We start from the raw sequence: 21,388 nt of genomic DNA, 5'->3' as shown, positions 1-21,388 counted from the left end.
AATTTGCATTCCCACCGACACTGCACGAGGATTCCCTTTTATCCACATCTTCACCAAACATTTTTTTGTCTTTTCGATACTAGCTATTCTGACAGATGTGAGGTGCTATCCCATTATGATTTTGATTTGCATTTCCCTGTTGATTAGTGATATTGAGCGTCTTTTCATGTGCTTGTTGGCCATCTGTATGTCTTTGGAAAAAGACATTCAGATCCTCTGCCAATTTCTTAATTGGATTTTTTTGTTACTGAGTTGTATGGGTTCTTGATCTATGTTGGGTATTAACCCCTTATTGGATATATGATTTGCAAATATTTTCATTCCATCTTTTCCCAAAAAGGTCGCCTTTTCATTTTGTTGATGGTTTCCTTCTCTGTGCAGAAGTTTTTTAGTTGAAGTCCTATTTGTGTATTTTTGCATTCATTTCCCTTGCATTTGGAGTCATATTCAGAAAAAAAACATTGCTAAGACCTGTGTCCAGGAGTTACAGCCTATGTTTTCTTTTCTTTTCTTTTCTTTTTTTTTTTTTAAGATTTTATTTATTTATTTGACAGAGAGAGACACAGCGAGAGAGGAAACACAAGCAGGGGGAGTGGGAAAGGGAGAAGCAGGCTCCCCGCAGAGCAGGGAGCCCGATGCGGGACTCGATCCCAGGACCCTGGGATCATGACCTGAGCTGAAGGCAGTCGCTTAACCAACTGAGCCACCCAGGCGCCCCTTCTTTTTTTTTTTTTTTTTTTAAGATTTTATTTATTTATTTGACAGAGAGAGACACAGTGAGAGAGGGAACACAAGCAGGGGGAGCGGGAGAGGGAGAAGCAGGCTTCCCGATGAGCAGGGAGCCTGATGCGGGGCTTTGTCCCAGGACCCTGGGATCATGACCTGAGCCGAAGGCAGACGCTTAACAACTGAGCCACCCAGGCGTCCCCAGCCTATGTTTTCTTTTAGGAGTTTATGGTTTCAGGTCTTCATCTATCCATTAAAAAGACAGTCAAGTCTCTAATCCATTTTGAGTTAATTTTTCTGTATGGTGTAAGATCATGGTCCAGTTTCATTCTTTTGCATGTGGCTGTCCAGTTTTCCCCAATACCATTTATTTTAACATTTTTTTTTTTAAGATTTTATTTATTTATTCATGAGAGACAGAGAGAGAGGCAGAGGGAGAAGCAGGCTCCCCGGTGAGCAGGGAGCCCGATGCGGGACTCGATCCCAGGACCCTGGGATCATGACCTGAGCCGAAGGCAGACGCTTAACCATCTGAGCCACCCAGGCGCCCTCCCCAATACCATTTATTGAAGAGACTGTCTTTTTTCCCATCATATATTCTTGCCTCCTTTGGCATAGATTAATTGACCATATAAGCATGGGTTTATTTCTGGGCTCTCTGTTCTGTTCCATTGATATGTATATCTCTTTATATGTTAATGCCATACTGTTTTGATTACTACTATAGGGGTTTATTTGGTTTGGTTTTTTTTAAAATATGGAATGCTTCATGAATTTGCATGTCATCCTTCGAGGGGCCATGCTAATCTCTGTATCCTTCCAATTTTAGTTATATGTGCTGCCAAAGTGAGCAATGATTACTATAGTTTTGTAGTATAGTTTGAAATCAGGGAGCATGATACCTCTGGCTTTGTTCGTCTTTCTCAGGATTAGCTATTTGGGATCTTTTGTGGTTCAATACATATTTTTAAATTACTTGTTATAGTTTTGTGGAAAATGCCATTGGGATTTTGATAGGGATTGCACTGAATCTGTAGATTACTCCCTCTGCCCCTTCCCCTGCTTGTGCTTTGTCTCTCTCTCAAATAAATAGATAAAATCTTTTTTAAAAATTTACTTTTAGGTATTTTATTATTTATTTTTTTAAGATTTATTTATTTGAGAGAGAGCGCGGGGGGAGGGGCAAAAGGAGAGGGAGAGGGAGTCTCAAGCAGACTTCATATGGTGTTCCATTTTGCGACCCTGAGATCACGACCTGAGCTGAAACCAAGAGTTGGATGCTTAACCGACTGTGCCACCCAGGTGCCCCGGTATTTTATTCTTTTTGATGCAGTAAATGGGATTATTTTCTTGAGTTCTCTTCCTGATAGTTCTTTATTAGTGTATAGAAACACAACAGACTTTTGTATATTTTGTATTCTGCAACTTCACTGAATTCGTTTATTCTAATAGTTCCTCGGTGGTCTTTAGGGTTTTCAATGTCTAGTGTCATGTCATGTACAAATAGTGACAGTTTTACTTCTTCCTTTCCACTTTGTATGCCTTTTATTTCTTTTCCTTGCCTAATTGCTGTGACTAGACTTCCAGTACAATGTTGAATAAGAGTGGGTATAGTGGGTATTCTTGTCTTGTTCCTGATCTTAGAGGAAAGCTTTTCACTGGTGAGTATGATATTAGCTGTGAGTATGTCATATATGGCCTTTATTTTGTTGAAGTATGTTCCTGCTATACCCACTTTGTTGAGAGTTTTTAACATAAATGGATGTTGAATTTTGTCAAATGCTTTTTCTGTATCTGTTGATGATCATATGATTTTTATCTTTCATTTTGTTAATGTGGTGTATCCTGTTGATTTGTAGATGTTGAACCATCCTTTCATCCCTGAAATAAATCCCACTTGATCATGGTGTAAGATCCTTTCAATGTATTGTTGACTTCAGTTACCACATCCAAGCCCCCCTACCTATGCTAGCAGGCTGTGTGGAAAGTGCAATGATGGTGTCTGCCATCACCTTGATCTCTAGGGAGCATATTAGCTATATCCCGCCCCTCCAGCTGATATGCCCCCAAGTCAGCAAATGTATCTTTCACATATAGTCTAGGTGCTTTTCAAACTGCTGTTTTTTCACTGGGTCTTGGGGTGAGCCATGCCACAAGAGAGTCCCCCAAGAGTGGAATCTCCATTTCCTACAGCACTTTGGGATCCCTGGAAATCACTTCTGTTTGTTTTTTAAGTCTGATGTTTCGGGGGCTCATCTCTGTAGTGCAGATCACTGGGGCCAGGGTGCCTGAAGTAAGGCACCAACCCCTTATTTCTCCAAGAGAAGCACCTGTCTGGTGAAATCTTTCCCTGTTGTGTGTTGTTATACCTGTGTTGTCTCTGCCTCTCCTACGCATCTTGATGTGATCGTTTTATCCTTTGTTGTGGAGAACAGTTCATCTAGTTTTCAGATGTTTTTCAAAAGGAAATGCTCCATGTAGCTGTAGCTGGGAGTGTGTTCATGGGAGGAGGTGTGTTCAGGCTCTTCCTATTCTGCCATCTTGGACCTCCCTCCCATCTTCAGTGGCTTTGATGACTCCAGCATGGTTCTGTATACACTACCTCCCCCACGCTACCCCATTTTAATAAGCATCAGGATAGTGGAAGTGGAAAGTACATTAGATCAGGAGCCAGAAGACTTGGGTTTGAGTTCAGGCTCTGGTATTTATTAGCTCTGTGAGATTGAATAAGTCACTTGCTAACCTTGACTTTGGAGACTTTAAAAAGTGCATGTATACCTCTGAATCATTGAAAAACTCAGTATATCATACTCCTGTTTGGGTATATATAGTGCCTAGTATCTTATGGATACCCATGATCACTAAATATGATCACTAAACAATGAACTTTCCCCCCATTTTAGCTAAGTATGTAGATTCAAAGCTTCGTGCAGGCAACAAAGAAGCTACAGATGAAGAACTTGAAAAAATGTTGGATAAAATTATGATCATATTTAGATTTATCTATGGTAAGTGTTTTTGTTTTAAAATTTTTCTCTTAAAACAGAGCACTCAGCAGAGAAACTATCAAGTATAATTAACCAGAAGGGACTATTTATTTGGGAGTTAGATATTTAAAATTGTATTATATTTGTGGCATTTAATTCATTAGGGTACTTGAGGAATATTACTTCATTGCCTTGTGCTTTGACTTTTCCACTTATTAAGAGCCTTGATTTTTGCTACTTGTTTTAATTTCTGTTGATGCTAAAGCCACCAGTTGACTCAAGTTTTTTTTTTTTTTAAAGTTAACGCAGTCTTAATTCTTTATAGCAAAGAACTTTTGAAATATCCAGCATAAATATCTACCTCTAATGTCTGTTGTATTTAATGAACTTGGGTAAATGTAAACATTTAAATAACTTGAAGTCATGGTGTGATTTATTAAGCACTTTGGAGCAATTTTGTCAAAACTTTTTATTGGACTCTTATGAGTTGTGTTTTATTATTTAACATAGGTAAGGATGTTTTTGAGGCCTTCTATAAGAAAGATTTAGCCAAGCGCCTGTTAGTTGGGAAGAGTGCATCTGTAGATGCTGAAAAATCAATGCTGTCCAAACTTAAACATGGTATGATTGTCATTCTTTCTACTCCTTTTCTTTGATTTCTGAGGGAAAATGTTAGCTTAATTTTTACTCTTTAATTGCCTCTGATTAATCATTGTTCATATGATGAAAATTAAGTAAGCTCATGAGGTTTCCAACCTATTGTACATATCCAGAGCTGTTGCAGTTTTTTAAAAAATAAAGCATTGCTCTTGTTTTTATTATTTGTATAGATATTTTCCATTTATCTTATGTCTAAATAGTAGATAAGGTTACTACAGGATTAAAGAGTTTGACTCTGAATTAGTGGGGCATACACTTTGGGGTAAGGATTTTTTCATTCTTGTGAATAGTTAAAGATCATATTTCATGCTAAAGTAAGTTTTACATTTCATGTTTTCAATTTTCAATTCTTTGTTTGCACCACTTTAAAATATCATAAATGTATAAACATCTTTAATAGAATGTGGAGCTGCTTTCACCAGCAAACTTGAAGGAATGTTTAAAGACATGGAACTTTCTAAAGACATCATGATTCAGTTCAAACAGGTAAAAGTGAGTTAAACTCTTACTTAATTTCTCAAACTTAAGTATATTTAGTTATCTTCTTCCTGTGATTTGCACTGAAGAGGATAAATAGAAACCTATATTTGTTGTAAATACATCATAGCAGCTTAGATGACATTCACATTAGAGGGAAAAAATCACCAACAAAATACATTTGACCTACTTCAGAATTTATTCCCGATATATATATACCCAAGGTAACAAAAAAAAAAAAAAGAAAAAAATGTATTGACTGAAGTCAGGACAAGAAAAACTGTAGCTAGATCATGAGAACAGGGCTTTCACTAGCATCTAATCACTGTTGGTGATATGTATGTTCAAAGCTGGCAATGGGGAGGGAGGAGAGGTGATAGAAAGGTTGTATAAGGCCTTTGGGAACATTGGGAATGAAAAGCTAGATCCACAGTTTTGCAGATGTTGGTAGATGGTGGTTTTGAAATATTTAAGAGCATAGGTAATAGCGATAGCAAATTAGATTTTCCTCTCAGGGTTTTAGTAATGACTCCTTTACCACTATATTGCTATGGTGGGAACTGAGAGTGGACAACACAAGAGAAAGATCAATAGGATCATGGTCCTGTAGTAATGACAGAATAGGGTTTATCTTCTTTGCCCTTTCCCCTTCTTCTTCCTTCCCCACTTTAGGTCATCCCCTGCAAACAGGCAGTGGAGCAAGTGAAAAACCGGAAACTTGGGCTGGCTGGTGGGGTGAGGAATGGGGGTTGCTACAGGGTGTTTCAAGCCACATAGGGGTCTCCAAAGGTGGGGACTGCAGGTGGTAGGGGGAAAAGAATGGAGAATGAGGGGTGCCTGGGTGGCTCAGTTGGTTAAGCGACTGCCTTCGGCTCAGGTCATGATCCCTGTTCAGCGGGGAGCTTGCTTCTCCCTCTGACCCTCCCCTCTCTCCAGTCCTCTCTCTTGCTCACTTTCTCTCTCTCAAATAAATAAATAAAATCTTAAAAAAAAAAAATGGAGAATGAGATTCTACCTATAATAGCCCAGCCATAAGTGAGAAATTATTTAAGTCACTAATGCCTCTAACAAGGTCACGTGATCCTTGTGTGCCATTGTAATGAAATATTAACTATTAATGTAGGCTTCATTTATAGTCCTTTTATAACAGTTGCCTTTTATTTTAAAGATGGTCAGTGTTTGCATGTAATTTTATAATGGGGAACTTCTTGAATGGGTCGTTATTATGACATGAAATGTATGCACCTTTATTTTTAAGATCTTAGTATGTGTGTTGATCTTATTGTAGTATATGCAGAACCAGAATGTACCTGGGAATATTGAATTAACTGTGAATATCCTGACAATGGGTTATTGGCCAACATATGTGCCTATGGAAGTCCATTTACCACCAGAGGTAAGAGTTGCTATTCAGGACTTGAGTTATAAGCATAGAAATACATAAAGCTTCTATTTTGCTTGTCTTTGAAAAATAAATACTTTCTAAAAGTTTGTGCCAACTTTTAATATTTTGCTCTTCTTTTTATGTGACTCTCGTACTTATATCATTAGAGTGTAGTTAATGATGTCAAGTTTCTGGGTTCAGGGCCAATTTCTCTGACTCTTCTTTTAGTTCCCCAGATTGTAACCATCATTCTGCCCAGCTCTCCGAAATTTTTGCTCATGTATCACCTGGGGGTTGGATTGCTGAGTGAGTGGGCTTGAGTAAATGCATCCTAACTTTTGGGGAAATGTCTTAAACTCAGGACTGAAGCTTAGAAAGGGGGTTAAGGCTAGAGAGAGATATTGAGACTCCTTCGTGGAGATAATCATGGAAGCCAAGGGGGTAGAGATCTCCCTCATTAAGAGGAAGAACGTAGAAATAGGAAGAAAAGGGCTGAGACAGAACTTTGGAAAAGGTTCACATTTGGCAGATGGTAGGAAGAGGAACCTGTTAAGGAAACCAAAGAAGAAGCAATAGTGAGATAAAGGAACCAGTATGGTTTGGAGGCACAAAAGCCCCTGGAGGTGAATGTTTCAAAAGAGGGGATGTTTAAATGTTGCAGAGAGATCAAAGAGTATAAAAACTGATAAATGCCATTAGATTTGATAGTTGGGAGACGGTTACCTTACATCAGAGTGATCGGTGGAGCTACTGGGTATAAAAACTGATATTAAAAACTTCCAGAAATTATTACACATGAGGTAAATATAAAGAATGGTGAAAGTGATGACTGGATACAGAGCTTAAATAAAGCTGTATTTTATTTATTGTAGATGGTAAAACTTCAGGAGATTTTCAAGACCTTTTACTTAGGCAAACATAGTGGCAGGAAACTTCAGTGGCAGTCAACCCTAGGCCACTGTGTGCTAAAGGCAGAATTTAAAGAGGTAAGTAGATGTTCCCCAAACCTAGTTTTCATCTTCGTCTTTGATGTTGAGGTCATCCTTCTTTTTTTCCTTAAAAATTTTTTTATTTGAGTAAAGTTGACATACAATGTTACATTAGTTTCGCATGTACAACATAGTGATTCAACTTCTCTATACATTATGCTATGCTCACCAAAAGGTCATTCCTCTTAACTTGAAGGTTTAAGCTGTTTTAAAGTTTATCTTAAATACATGACAGAGTGACTGCTTATCACAGCTTTGTGTGTATTATAAGAATGTGATCTTCTTCTTGGTTGAATTGGCCCTGCTGCAAAACCAAAAACCGGTAACCCTTTTTCTGCTATCCTTTCCCACCTGTGGATGCAGAATTCTCATTGCTGCTTCTTGACAGGAAACTTCTTGTTGCCGGGAGCTAGAGAATAGAGTGGGTGTGAAGGAGAACAGTTCCCATATCTAATTTCAAAAAAAATCCCTGCAGCCTTTCATGACTAATTTGAATCCAACAAGTTGAAAATGCATTTGAAATAGTGATTTCTTGCTGCTTGTGATAAATAATCTGTAATGACACATAAGGCTGAGTTATTAATTTTCATTACTTTGCTGTTCTGTTTTAATTATAAGGCTTAAAAAAAAGACCTGTAGAAAGGTCACCCAGTCCTTCTTCCTGTTTTAGGTGGGATCACACCTAAATCCTACACTGAACATACTGGCTTTTCTGGATAATGTTAATCCATGTTTCTGAATCCACTAATTGAAAAATGTTTTTCCTGTTAAAGATTAGTTATTTGATTAATTTTCATGTATTTTTTTAAAAAAGTGATGGCTAAACACTGCTGTTTCTCCAACAGGGTAAAAAAGAACTCCAGGTCTCTCTTTTCCAAACCCTGGTGCTGCTAATGTTTAATGAGGGAGAGGAGTTCAGTTTAGAAGAGATCAAGCAGGCTACTGGAATAGGTTTGTGTTGTATCAATTAGCAAGCATTATTCAATGTCTGCTGTGTGCATTCCACTAGGTTAAGAGCTTTGGGGGGATACAAAGGAATAATCCCTCTCCTCAGCACTCATAATCATGGAGAAAGGGGGAAATGACATTTGTAATAATTTCACAACCAATAAGTTACCAATCTGTGGTGCTGACTAGGAATGTGTTAGGAGTTCAGTGAAGCAGGAGATGTCTGTGGGCTAGCATAATTGGGAAATCCTTCATGAAGGAGGTGATATTTGAGGTGGGCCTTCAAGTTCTAGTTAGGGAGATGGCATAAGCTGCCAGGGGAGATAGTGTGAGAAAAGGCTTAGCGCTAGGAATGAGCACAGTGTGGGCAGGAGTCACGAAGTATTGAACTGCAGCATCAAATAGTGAGATACAAAACTAGATAGGTAAGATGACTAGAGCCTGATCATGGAAAGCCTTGCAAATCTAGCAGATGAAACCTGCTTTGTAGGGTCTCAAGTGTGAGACATAATAGAAGTGGCTTATTTGGACAACTTACCTGGAATCAATAGACAGTAGGGCAGCTTGGAGGTTGAAGAGATGCCAGTCCAGAAACTAGTGGGGGTAATTCAGGCATGAAGTGATAAGGGGCTTAGTTTAGAATGAGGCCAATGAGAATGGAGAGGAGGCATCTATCTCTAAGGAAGTTAACTACTAGGTACATGAAGGATGAAGGGGAAGGAATAGTTAAAAGATGATTCCAGGGTTTCTCACCAGAGTAGATTGGTAGTTTCAGGGCTGACAATTGGAAAGAGGACACAGTTTTATGGGGAAGATTATGAATTGAACTTCGGATATATTGAAGTTGATAGTAAAATAGCCAGGAGGAGGTATCTTTTGTAAGATTTTTTTAAAAAAGATTTCATTTATCTGTCAGAGCACAAGCAGGGGGGAGCAGCAGAGGCAGAGGAAGAAGCAGGCTCCCTGCTGAGCAAGGAGCCTGATGCGGGACTCGATCCCAGGACTCTGGGATCATGACCTGAGCCAAAGGCAGATCCTTAAGCGACAGAGCCACCCAAGGCATCCTTGGAGGTGTCTTTTGAATGTGGGATTAGAAGGAAGTGAGATGTCATTTCTGAAGATTTGGTAGTTATCCACATGGAATATTGAAGCCTTTAGAGGACCACAGGAAAAAAGTCATTGGTTAGGACAAAGAGGAAGTCATTGATGACCTTGGGGAGAAAAAGGAAACCTTTTTTTTTTTTTTAAGATTTTATTTATTTATTTGAAAGAGACAGAGATAGCGAGAGCAGGAACACAAGCAGGGAGAGTGGGAGAGGGAGAAGCAGGCTTCCTGCCGGGCAGGGAGCCCCATGTGGGACTTGATCCCAGGACCCTGGGATCATGACCTGAGCCTAAGGCAGACGCTTAACGACTGAGCCACCCAGGCGCCCGAAAAAGGAAACCATTTTAATAGAGGGATGGGGTAGAAGTAGATTGAAGTGAATGTAGTGGTTTGTGTTGATGAACTAGTAACAAATAACTAATCCACTGTTTCTTCTTCAGAGGATGGAGAATTAAGGAGAACACTGCAGTCATTGGCCTGTGGCAAAGCTAGAGTTCTGGCAAAAAATCCAAAGGGCAAAGATATTGAAGATGGTGACAAGTTCATTTGTAATGATGATTTCAAACACAAACTTTTCAGGATAAAGATCAATCAAATCCAGATGAAAGAAACGGTACTCTTTTTGCATTCTCCTTGTTCTGATGCACTGGAATTATACGTGTTTGTAATAAAAATTTATAAAGAAGATTTTATGCCTGTAATACAGCCACTAATATTTTCTGTGCCTTTATCTAGCTCAGTATATTTCAGTACTTGATCTTGAAGTTTTTTGGGGGGAAGTGCACATAGTTGGGCCTGATACTCAAGATAGTTTTATATCCTGCTTTTTTTGCCTAACATTAAATCTTTAGAATTTTCCATGCCATTAAATATCTTCATAAAATGGCAGATGGCCACACAGTGTTCTTTTACATGGCCATTATAACTTATTCAACCAATGCCTGTTGGGCAATTAAATTTATAATTTCTTAGTGTTGTCAATAAAACTGCAAGAAACATCTTTGTACCTAAATCTTAATCTCTCTGACAGTTCCTTTATGATAAATTCATGGAAGTACTTCTTTGGGGTTAAAGAATATGAACATTATAAGAGTTGTAAAAATGATGTCGTATTGTGTTCCAGAAATTCTGGACCAATTTACTCTGTCTAGCAGTGTGAATGCCTGTCTTAATGGTGCCCTCACGAGCACTAAAGATTATATTTTCTTTTTTAAATCTTTGCCAACTTGCTGAGTGAAAACTCTGAGTGATTTAATTAGTATCTCTTTGATTAACAGTGAAGTTTTTGTTTGTTTTTGCCATTTGAATTTGTAAGAGACTTTCATTACAGAAACAAACAACTGCAGCATTTCCTGAAACCATTTGGTTTCAATTCCAAGGTTTAATGCAGTACATGAGGAAAAGTTTTAATGTGGGATAGAGGTCAGTATCTCAGACAAGTTCCTGTCTTACTCAACGTTCACATCAAAGGTGTGATACTCCCTTAGAAGAGTACTGTGTTCTTTAAAAAAAAAAAAAAAAAATTGATGCTGTATCAGAAAGAAATTGACTACAAAAAGCCCAAACTATTCTTTTAACTTAGTTGCTAAAGATGGACATTTTTGCTTTAGCATTAAAATTGATAAACTGTCTCCTAAACACCTAAATTTCTGTTAGTCTTGAACAAATATAATTGCTAACACTGCGTTTCTGATTTATGTATTATAAAATAAAAATTAATTTTTAAAAAGTTTGACTCTAGTTAGCTAGTACCATACTTTAAGTAAGAGGTCAGAGTCAGTCTATTTTGCAGATAAGCTAATGTTCTACAGAAATCTGGTCAGTAACCCCTTGTGACACATTTAGAAGATTTTGAGGACAAAGTAAAAGAAAATGGTAAATGCTCCATCAGCCATCTCTACTTCTAAAAAGACAACTTTAAGTGGTATTTTTCAGTTAACTAATATTGGCATTACTTCATTGGTACAGGACAGTATAATTAGGATAGAAAGGAATTGTTTGTAGGGTTTTTTCTGTCATCATCTGTATTTATAAGGTTTCTTTAAATAATTCAGTATATTTAAATCATTAATAGTGTGTCATGTCCCTAAAATGTACAGTTTGTGTAAGCAAGCAAGTTTCACTTCAGGTACAATTGCTAAGTTTAAAAACCTTTTTGTTAGGTTGAGGAACAAGCAAGCACTACAGAAAGAGTATTTCAAGACAGACAGTATCAAATTGATGCTGCAATTGTTCGAATTATGAAGATGAGAAAGACGCTTAGCCACAATCTTCTTGTTTCAGAAGTGTACAACCAGCTGAAATTTCCAGTAAAGGTAGGTACTTCTGTGTTTTTGAATTGAGCTTGTATATATAAAAGAGAACACATTACATTTTCAGACACAAATCTTAAAAACATAGATTAAAGCCTCAAGACCATTTGGAGGGACAAAACTTTTTATTTCTCATGCTCATATATATGATCCCCCCCCCCCCCAAAACCCTGTTGTTAGCATATGTGGATAACTGTGACAAAGGGGAAAACTGTAAGGGCTCTTATACCTGAAAGTTTAGCTGCTAAATGAGTGTGAAATTTTCAGGTTCATTCACAGTATTTCCTTTGAGCTTTGTTTTTTGTTTTTTTCTTTTTGAAATACCTTGGTATTTTGACGGATTTGGTTATTTTAATCTTTTGTTTAGTTAGCTTATGTAAGTGTCCATTAAAAACTCTATACAGATAATTAGCCATCAGGCATCTTTTTGAAAAGTTGAGCAATTGTTCTGGCAACCTGAAATTGGTCATTTAAATGGACGTGCTCCAGTGTAAATGTCCAATAATAAAGAGGCTTAGACAGTGTGGTGTTTTATTAGCCTGTTTTCCAAGTTTTTTTTTTTTTTTTTTCGAAGGTTCCCAAACCTTTGTGATGATAAACACTTTTTAGAGTTTGGATAGACTCTTGGCTCTTGAGGTTCTCAGGAGCTTTGGGCTTAGGTACATCACTTCACCTTGTTTTATAAAATGGGGATGATAATAGTACTTAACTCACAGGTTCATTGTGAGGCTTAAAAGAGCTATGATCTATGTACAAAACTTAGCACTGGGCCTGGCATAATAATTGCTTGTTAGCTATGAATGCTAATAAGTCAGGCTTTCTCTCTTCTCCAAACCTAATACTACCTTCTCATTACCACGCTCTTACCCTTATGCTCTGCCTTACAACCATGTCACCTCCAGCCAAAGAGGTCACTGAGGCAGTTAAAGGATCACTATAAAAAATACTGGTTTTTGTCCGCCCCATCAAACTACTTTTGCTCTTTACTCTTCTCAAATCAAGTGGCCATTTTACACTATCTGAAAAACTGTATTAGCAAGATTATATTCTTTTTATAGGCTAGATACAAAAGACAGTGAAATTTTGTCATCTAAGAGCTAAGAATGCAATCATGAGAACCAGTTAGAAGTTTTCTCAATTTTTCAACCACAAGTAGGATTCAAAAATCTAAATTGTTTATGGTAGGTAACAGGTAAATTACATTAAACCTGAAATACAGAGACTGAATTATGAGGTAATTCACTTATCAGACCATTTGTTGTAGCATTCTTGTAAACAGTGTTTTCTGTAGTACATTTTTAATCTTAATTTATAAAAATGCAACCTGGCTTTGAAAACTAGCTTTTGCCCAAATTTAGGGTCTACTTATCTTCTCAAACTCTATTGACAAAGCTAAATAGAAATTCTGTTTTCTTAAACTATAATGTATTCCTGGTATGAAGTTATGATAAGTTAGTCTTTTGTATTTGTGCAGAGAATAGCTGGTTCTCAAAAGACCTCTTTAAGATAGAAAAGTAACAAAGTATTGTGTAATGGTATGACAAGATGTAACAGTATATGTATAGTATAAAAATATTTCTTAAGCTGGTTTTATTTTCATTATACTTTTTCTTTTTAAAAAAATTAGGAGATTAAATACATTAAATCAGTGAGCCAAAACTTTTTTTTTTTTAATGGGGTATTGGTACACGGGCTTGAGCCAATGATTATAAGGTTTGCACTGAAAACTTGCCTTCTCTTACAGCCTGCTGATCTTAAGAAGAGAATAGAATCCTTAATTGATCGGGATTACATGGAAAGAGATAAAGAAAATCCAAACCAATACAATTACATCGCATAAAACCTTGGCCTCTGAGTATTTGGTATCATATGCAGTAGCCAGTGGATAAACTAACCTGTTGATCCTATATTATTTGACTTCTTTTATACTACCAATGACCAAATGAAGCAGTGTAATGGAAATAGTTGAGTTGACTTTTTCAGTGGTTAACATGCCCATTTAAAGAGTTAATACTTAACCTTTAAGAAGAATGTTGTTGAACTCTTTGCATGTTATTTAGTATGATGTGCAGAAAATTCTTAAGAAAGTACCTGGTCTTCATGATTCCTCTTTGGAACTGGGGAAGAGGTCCTATGGCTATTAAAAAAGGAGGGGGGGGTTCTTATACACCATTAATTATGAAGCAAAGGGTTTATTTGCTTAAAATGTCATTTAAAGATACTTAAACTGCATGCAAACTTTATTTACTGTACAGAGTTCTGGATGTATTTATCAAATAGAAAAACCACCCTGGACTTGGTTGTTCACCTGTTTTGTGATTTCCCTTGAAAAGAAAAATAAGTTGTCATAGCTATTGATATTTTACTAAGTAATGTTCTGTTACACTGAAAGGGATGTTTTAAAAAAACTTATTTGGAAACAAGTTTTCAAGTAGAGGGACAGTTGCTTACATAATCTCTTGTATACACATCCTAGATGTTCTATTTATGACCATGGGATGTGTGTATATGGCTTAGCCCTGAGTTTACTGTTCTGATTAACAGGTACTTATAATAATAGCTGAAAAAGAAAATTGCTGATCAGCTGTACTGGAAGAACATGGTGGGAGAGAAAAATCCAACTCTTCATATTAAAAATGAATACAATATGAACATTGCAAAAGAGACCAAAACCCCCGTGTTTTGTAAATTTTTACAAGAGCAAAAATTCATCAACTAGTTTTCAACTTCCTTTAGTAAGACTTTAATGTTGTTTGGACAGTTTTGTCTTCAACTTGGACCAATTGTTAGATTGTTACAGGCTTCCTAGGATTTAGCATTCCTGTTTTCTCTACCAAAGTTTTTTTGGGAAGCGCCCCAACTTTCCATTTTGCTAAATAAACCTTTCATCCTCCTAACTTCCTAAAGACCTAGATATAAAGATCTTCCTTTATTTTCCCCAATACCCCCTAGTTGGGAATTTCAAAATCTGTATCATGCTGATCTTAATTCCTTTCCAAAATTTCTTGAAGAGTTCTCATAGCCACTGGACATCTTCTTTTCAGGGAATGTCCTAGGATTGTTCATACATAGAAAATAGCAAAAGTATTGTTACTCAAATTGATAATGTGAGTAAAAAGGCTTCTCTTTAGCATCAGTGGGGGTTGGTTGGTTGTTTGGTTTGTTTGTTTTTGTGGGTTTGGTGGTTGGGTTGTTTTGTTTGGTTTTGTTGTTTTTTTTTGTTTTTTGCTTCCTTGTTTTTCCTTGAAGGGAATCGATCTTGGAGGAGAAGCAGAAAATTTTGTTTGGATTTTTTAAACAGAATTGCTTTGATGCTTTGGCAATAGTGTATTTTCTTGACTATTTGGAGCCATTAGGAAGAATACCTAGGGTCCTAACCATGAACTGAGGAGACTTTTGGCTCTTGTATCTACTATTGATTATTTTCTTGAATTCTCAAGACCTGTGACCAGCTACTATAAAAAAGTTGCCTGTTTCTAATTGCATCAACTTGCACACTGTTAACAATATGTGGTATTTAGAATGCCTTCCTAATTCTTTTTGAGCAGCCATTGCCTATATTTTCTCAGCTTCTCCCTGGTTTCCTTGCATGAGCTCATCTGACAAGGAAATGCAGCTATTCTATTTGTCCTCTCTCCACACTGGACCAATTATGTCGTGTCCTAACTCATCCCTGATGGTCTCTGAGATATATAGACTATTCCACAAGACTCAATAGTTACTCTTAAGGAATTTTTAGGTAGAATTGGTCCCTGTTAGGAGGAGACTCTTGGTGTCACTTTTGTTATCTTGAAAGCTGGTCCCTTCCTTGAGGCTCTTAATTTTTTGAAACCTTGATGCTGTTTCAACTGAAAAATTGGCAAGAATATTAAAAAACAAGTTGAGGGGAGCTGTTTAAGACATTGAAAAGTAATTGCAAACAACATTGGGTAATTGTGACTTTCAGTTGTTCTGTATCAGTTAAATTTTTGTGCTCTTTTCCCTGTGTACGTGGTGGTTCTATTTTTCTCCAATAAAACTTTTATTTAAAAAAAGTTTCTGGAGAAGATCTTTAAAATTCAAGCATTTTAAGAAAGTTATGAAACCACAGAATTTTAAGTCTTTCCTAAGGATTTAATGAATCCATATCTGTCAATTTTGTTATTTTAAAAATGTCTCTTTTTTATTTTTGTGGTGGTTTGGTGATAATGCTATAGGAATGTGGAGGAGGGTATTGGTAAAGGGTGAGTAAAATTCCCAGGAATTCTCAAGGTGAGTATTCATTCTTAAATGTCATATTTTAGAAAAATCAAGTGCAAGTATAAATACTGTTTCCTTTGAATTCTCAAAAGTCAAATAGTTTCATAAAGTTAATGTGAAAGTACTTTACATTGAGGGAAGAATAAAAGATTAAATACTTTTGTTTTAGTAATGGCACTTGATTTTCCTTTTCTATTAATATGACTTCTGGGCGATATACTCTCACTGTAAGATGCACATAAGGACCTTACCAAGCCAGGAATCAAGAAGCTTTTTTAACCCGCTTCCTGAGTCTGTTGAACAGTCTTAACATGATGTCTAGCCATACTCTTGAAAATTCTTTCCCTGTACGTGTGTGTACAGTTCAGGAAATCAGTTTATTCTATTTAGGCATCTGGGTCTCAAGATTTTCAGAAGTTTCTTTTTTAATCGTAGTATCCATAAATCTTTTTTTACATTAGCTGTTTTTTTGTTTTAATGACCATTCTGTTTAACGCTGTGAAAGGCAGGAAGTGTTATAAACATGTTCTGTTTATGTCATCTACATAAATTTGCCAAAACATATTGTTCATTAAAAAGAAAAGAGCAGTACTAATGGGAATTTGCATAATTATGCTTTATATAGTATCCTTGGAATGGTTCATTAATGAATATTTTTAAGTTTCCTACAAAAATTTGCTTTACGTTTGAATAATGATGAGATTTGTTCACCTGGAAACACTTGGTTCAAATATAACATTTTGTTCAGTTATTTTCCACGCTATTATAAAATAGGTATTTCTTTTTTGGAACAGACACATAGTATACTTTGGAACAGACACATAGTATACTTATGTATTTAACAATCCCTAGGGGCCCCTGCCTGGCTCAGTCAGTAGAGCATGCAACTCTTGATCTCGGGGTTGTGAGTTCAAGCCCCACATTGGGTATGGAACCTACTTAAAAAAAAATTTTTTTTAATATAGTACAAAAAAGCCCCAATCCCTAGAATTTATGTCTAGCATAGTAAAAAGAAATCTAATGTTTATTTTGTAGAACCTTTTTTTCTTAAAAGATTTTATTTATTTGAGAGAGAGAGGAAAGAGCAGGGGGAGGAGCAGAGGGAGAGGGAGAAGCAGGCTCTCCCTCTGCCTGCCTGTCTGCCTACTTGTGCTATCTCTCTGTCAAATAAATAAATAAAATCTTTTTAAAAAATTAAAAAATAAAACCTTTTCTTTAATTAAATTTGTAAATTACACAACATTTTCCATTTTAACCATTTTTTAAATTTTGTCAGAGAGAGAGCACGAGCAGAAGGGAGGGGGTAGAGGGAGAAGCAGGCTTCCCGCTGAGCAAGGAGCCTGATGCAGGACTTGATCCCAGGACCCTGGGATCATGACCTGAGCTGAAGGCAGCCGTTTAACTGACTAAGCCACCCAGGCATCCCCATTTTAACCATTTTAAAGTGTACAGTTCAGTGACATTTAGTACATTCACCCTTTTGTGCAACCATCTAGTTCTCTAGTTCCAGAACATTTTCATCATCCCAAAAGGATTCCAGAACATTTTCATCATCCCAAAAGGAAACCCTGTACTCATCAAGTAGTCAATCCCCATTCCTTCTCCATCCAGCCTCTGGAAAGCTTTTTAATAAGTTGAAATTAGGAAGTGTGAGTCTTATACTTCTTTTTCAAGATTGTTTTAGTTATTCACGTCTCTTGCTATTCCATGTGAATTTTAGGATCAGCTTTTCCATTTCTGCAAAAAAGGCCATTGGGATTTTCACAAGGATTCCATTAAATGTGTAGATCTCTTTGAGAGTATTGCCATCTTAATAGTATTAAGTCTTAGTTTAGACCATGAACCTAAGATGTCTTTACATTTTTTTTTAAGAACAAGCATGTGAGTGGGGGCGGGGGGGAGGGGTGGGGAGAGGGAGAGAGAATCTTTTTTTTTTAAGATTTTATTTATTTATTTGACATAACAAGCAGAGGGACCAGCAGAGGGAGCGGGAGAAGCAGGCTCTCTGCCGAGCAGGGAGTCCAATGTGGGGCTCAATCCCAGGACCCTGGGATCATGACCTGAGCCAAAGGCAGATGCTTAACTGACTAAGCCACCCAGGCACCTCAGGGAGAGAAAATCTTAAGCCGGCTCCACATGCAGTGCAGAGCCCAACATGGGGCTTGATCTCAACCCCAAGATCATACCTAAGCTGAAGTCAAGAGTCAGATGCTTAACTGACTGAGCCACCCAGGAGCCCCGATGTCTTTACATTTTTAAACCACTTGTTTTAAGGGCACCTGGGTGGCTCAGTTGGTTAAGCGACTGCCTTCGGCTCAGGTCATGATCCTGGAGTCCCGGGATCGAGTCCTGCATCGGGCTCCCTGCTCGGCAGGGAGTCTGCTTTGCCCTCCGACCCTATCCCCTCTCATGTGTTCTCTCTCATTCTCTCTCTCTCAGATAAATAAATAAAATCTTTAAAAAAAAAAAAAAATAAAATAAACCACTTGTTTTAGGTCTTTAAGAAGTTTCTTTCAGTAGGGATGCCTGGGTGGCTCAGTTGGTTGGGCGTCCAACTCTTGGTTTCAGCTCAAGTCATGATCTCGTGGGTCGTGGGATGAGCCCTGTGTGGGGTTCTGTGCTCAGCAGGGAGTGTGCTTGATGGTTCTTTCCCTCTGCCCCAACCCCCACTCATGTGTGCACATGCTCTCTCTCTCTACAATGAATGAATCTTCAAAAAAAATTCCTTTCAGTAATATTTTGTACTTTTCGCTATACAAGTCTTTTATATCAGCCTGGTTAAATATATTCCTATGTAGTTTGTAAATTGAATTGTTTTCTTAATTTACTTTTCAGATTGTTCATTGCTAGCATATACAGTTTTTTGGAAGATTTTATTTATTTGAGAGAGTGAGCGAGAGAGAGAAGGAGCAGGGGGAGGGGCAAAGGGAGAAGGAGAAGCAGACTCCCTGCTGAACAGGGAGCCTGACACAGGGCTTGACACGGGGCTCAGTCCCAGGACTCTGGGATCATGACCTGAGCCGAAGGCAGATGCTTAACTGACGAGCCACCCAGGTGCCCCTAGCATATACAATTTTTTAAGGGATTTTATTTTTAAATAATCTCTACACCCAACATGGGACTGAACCCACAACCCTGAGATCGAGAGTCACATGCTCTACTGACTGAGCCAGCCAGGCGCCCCATATACAATTTTTGTGTGTTGATCTTATACCCTACAACTTTGCTGAATTTGTTTACCAGCTTTAATATATTTTTGTGGATTTTTAAGGATTTTCTAGATATAGCGTCTTTGTTGCCTACAAAGAGAGAGTTTTACTTTTTCCTTTCCAATTTGGATGTGTTTTCTTTCTTTTTCTTGCCTAATTTCTCTGTCTGGAGCTTCCACTATAATGTCGAATAGAAGTGGCTAAAGCAGGCATCCTTGCCTTGTTCCTCATCTTAGGGGGAAAGCTTTCAGTCTTCCACCATTGAGAATGGTATTAGCTGTGGGGGTTTCACAAATACCCTTCATCATGTTGATGAATTTTCCTTCTATTCATAGTTTTCTGACTATCATTAAAGAATGCTGTATTTTGTCAAATGCTTTTCCTGCATCAATTCAGACAATTGTGGCTTTTTTCCTTTGTTCTATTAAATTGGTGTATTATATTTATTGGTTTTCATGTGTTGAACCACCCTTGCATTCCTGACATAAATCCTGCTTGATCATGGTGTATAATCCTTTTAATATGTTGCTTAATTTGGTGTGCTAGTATTTTGATGAGGATTTTTTTTTTGAAGATTTTATTTATTTGACAGAGAGAGAGCACAAGCAGGGAGAGTGGCAGAGAGAGAGGGAAAAACAGGTTCCCCGCTGAGCAGGGAGCCCGATGCGGGGCTCAATCCCAGGACCCTGGGATTATGACCTGAGCCAAACAAAGGCAGACACTTAACCAACTGAGTCACCCAGGTGCCCATTGATGAGGATTTTTGCATTATATATTCATAAGGGATATTGACTGGTCTGTAGTAGTCTTGTGTCTTTGGCTTTTCTCTCAATAGAAGGAGTTACAAAGTGTTTTTTCATCTTCTGTTTTTTGGAAGACTTTGAGAAGGATTGGTATTAATTCTTATATATTTAATAGAATTCACCAGTGGAGCCATCTGGTCCTGAGCTTTTCTCTATGGGGAATTTTTTAATTATTCATTCAGTCTCTTTGCTTATAGATCTGTTCAGGTTTTCTGTTTCTTCTTGAGTCAGTTTTAGTGTTTTGTTTCTAGGAATTTGTTGATTTTATCTTGGTTATCCAATTAATAGGTGTATAGTTGTTCATAGCAGCTTTTTTTTCATCCTTTTCGTTTCTGTAAGGTTAGTAGTAATGTCCTACCTTCATTTCTAATTTTAGTAATTTGAGTTTACTCTCTTTTTCTTAGTCTAGCTAAAGGCTTATCCATTTTGTTGATCTTTTCAAAGAGCCAACTTTTGGCTTTGTTGCTTTTCTCTTGTTTTTCTGTTCTCCGGTTATTTCCACTCTAATCTATATTATTCACTTCCCTCTGCTAGCTCTGAATTTAGTTTGCTCCTCTTTTCTAGTTCTTTAAGGTGTAAAAGTTAGCTTATTGATTTGAATTTTATTTAGTGTAGGCATTTACAGTTATACATTCCCCTGTTGGCACTATTTTTTGCTGCATCTCGTTAAGTTTTAGTACGGTATTTTTGTTTATCTCAGCACTTTCTAATATCCATTGTTGTTTCTTTTTTGATATATTCGTAATTTAAGAGTGTATTGTATAATTTTTACATATTGTGAACTGTTCACTTTTCTGTTACTGATTTCTAGTTTTTTCATTGTGGTCACAGAAGATCCTGTGTATGATTGAGTCTTTTTTTAATTTATTGAGATTTGTTTTGTGGTCTAACATAGATTTTTCCAGGAGAATGAATACTCCATGTGGACTTAAGAATGTGCCTAGTGTTTAAGTCCTGTTCCCTTACTGACTTTCTTCTTGTTCTATTAATTATTGAAATTGGGGTATTGAAGTCTTATTATTGTAGAACTGTCTGTTTCTCCCTTTAATTCTGTAAATTTCTGCTTCTTGTATTTTGGGACTCTGTTAGGTGTTTATACATATAGATTGTTCTAGCTTTTGGATGGGTTGACCCTTAATATATATTATTGCTCTTTGTCTCTTGTACAGTTTTTTACTTAAAAGTTCATTTTGTCTGATAGTAATAGAGCCACTCTAGCTCTCTTTTGGTTACTGTTTGCATGCAATATCTTTATACCTTCTTTCTCTTTCAGCCTATTTGTGTTTGGGATCTAAAGTGAGTCTCTTATAGACAGCCTGTAGTTAATGTTTTTTTTAACCCATTCTTTCAATCTCTGCCTTTTTTAATTGGAGAGTTTAAGCCATTTGCATTTAAAATACTGACTGATAAAACTGCCATTTTGTTATTTGTTTACTATATATCTTATATCTTTTGTTTCTCAACACCTTTATTACTATCTTTAGTGTTTGAATTTTTTTTTGTAATACACTGTATGGATTCCCTTCTCATTCCTTTTTTCTCTCTCATT

The 21,388-nt window shown here is 37.1% G+C and overlaps 1 protein-coding gene and 1 non-coding gene across 4 annotated transcripts in view; one reads left to right on the top strand and one right to left on the bottom strand.

Annotated features, from left to right (window-relative positions):
* CUL4B (cullin 4B) overlaps positions 1-15,427 on the top strand; it is a 37,656-nt gene extending 22,229 nt beyond the window's left edge. Inside the window, exons 13-22 of one of the 3 annotated variants that reach the window (XM_045881948.3) lie at positions 3,630-3,734; positions 4,224-4,334; positions 4,774-4,859; positions 5,523-5,585; positions 6,139-6,246; positions 7,107-7,220; positions 8,069-8,174; positions 9,717-9,889; positions 11,439-11,591; positions 13,333-15,427. In XM_045881948.3, coding sequence (XP_045737904.1) covers positions 3,630-3,734; positions 4,224-4,334; positions 4,774-4,859; positions 5,523-5,585; positions 6,139-6,246; positions 7,107-7,220; positions 8,069-8,174; positions 9,717-9,889; positions 11,439-11,591; positions 13,333-13,428 — 1,115 coding nt within the window. In that variant the 3' untranslated portion in view covers positions 13,429-15,427. Of the gene's footprint in view, positions 1-3,629; positions 3,735-4,223; positions 4,335-4,773; positions 4,866-5,522; positions 5,586-6,138; positions 6,247-7,106; positions 7,221-8,068; positions 8,175-9,716; positions 9,890-11,438; positions 11,592-13,332 lie in introns of all 3 variants that reach the window. The other 2 variants (XM_045881953.3, XM_045881940.3) reach the window with 2 other exon arrangements.
* Positions 1,478-1,580, bottom strand: LOC123851529 (U6 spliceosomal RNA). Its single transcript, XR_006792627.1, has one exon. It is a non-coding gene; the product is annotated as a U6 spliceosomal RNA (small nuclear RNA).
* Positions 15,428-21,388: the final 5,961 nt, after the last annotated feature.

The sequence above is a fragment of the Mirounga angustirostris genome, unplaced genomic scaffold, assembly GCF_029215605.1.
Source record: "Mirounga angustirostris isolate CCGP_5_RB_7025 unplaced genomic scaffold, mMirAng1.0.hap1 SCAF_11, whole genome shotgun sequence".
NCBI classification, from domain to species: Eukaryota; Metazoa; Chordata; class Mammalia; order Carnivora; family Phocidae; genus Mirounga; species Mirounga angustirostris.
Note: the sequence above shows the minus strand (reverse complement) of the source record. Positions and strands in the feature narration are given on the sequence as shown.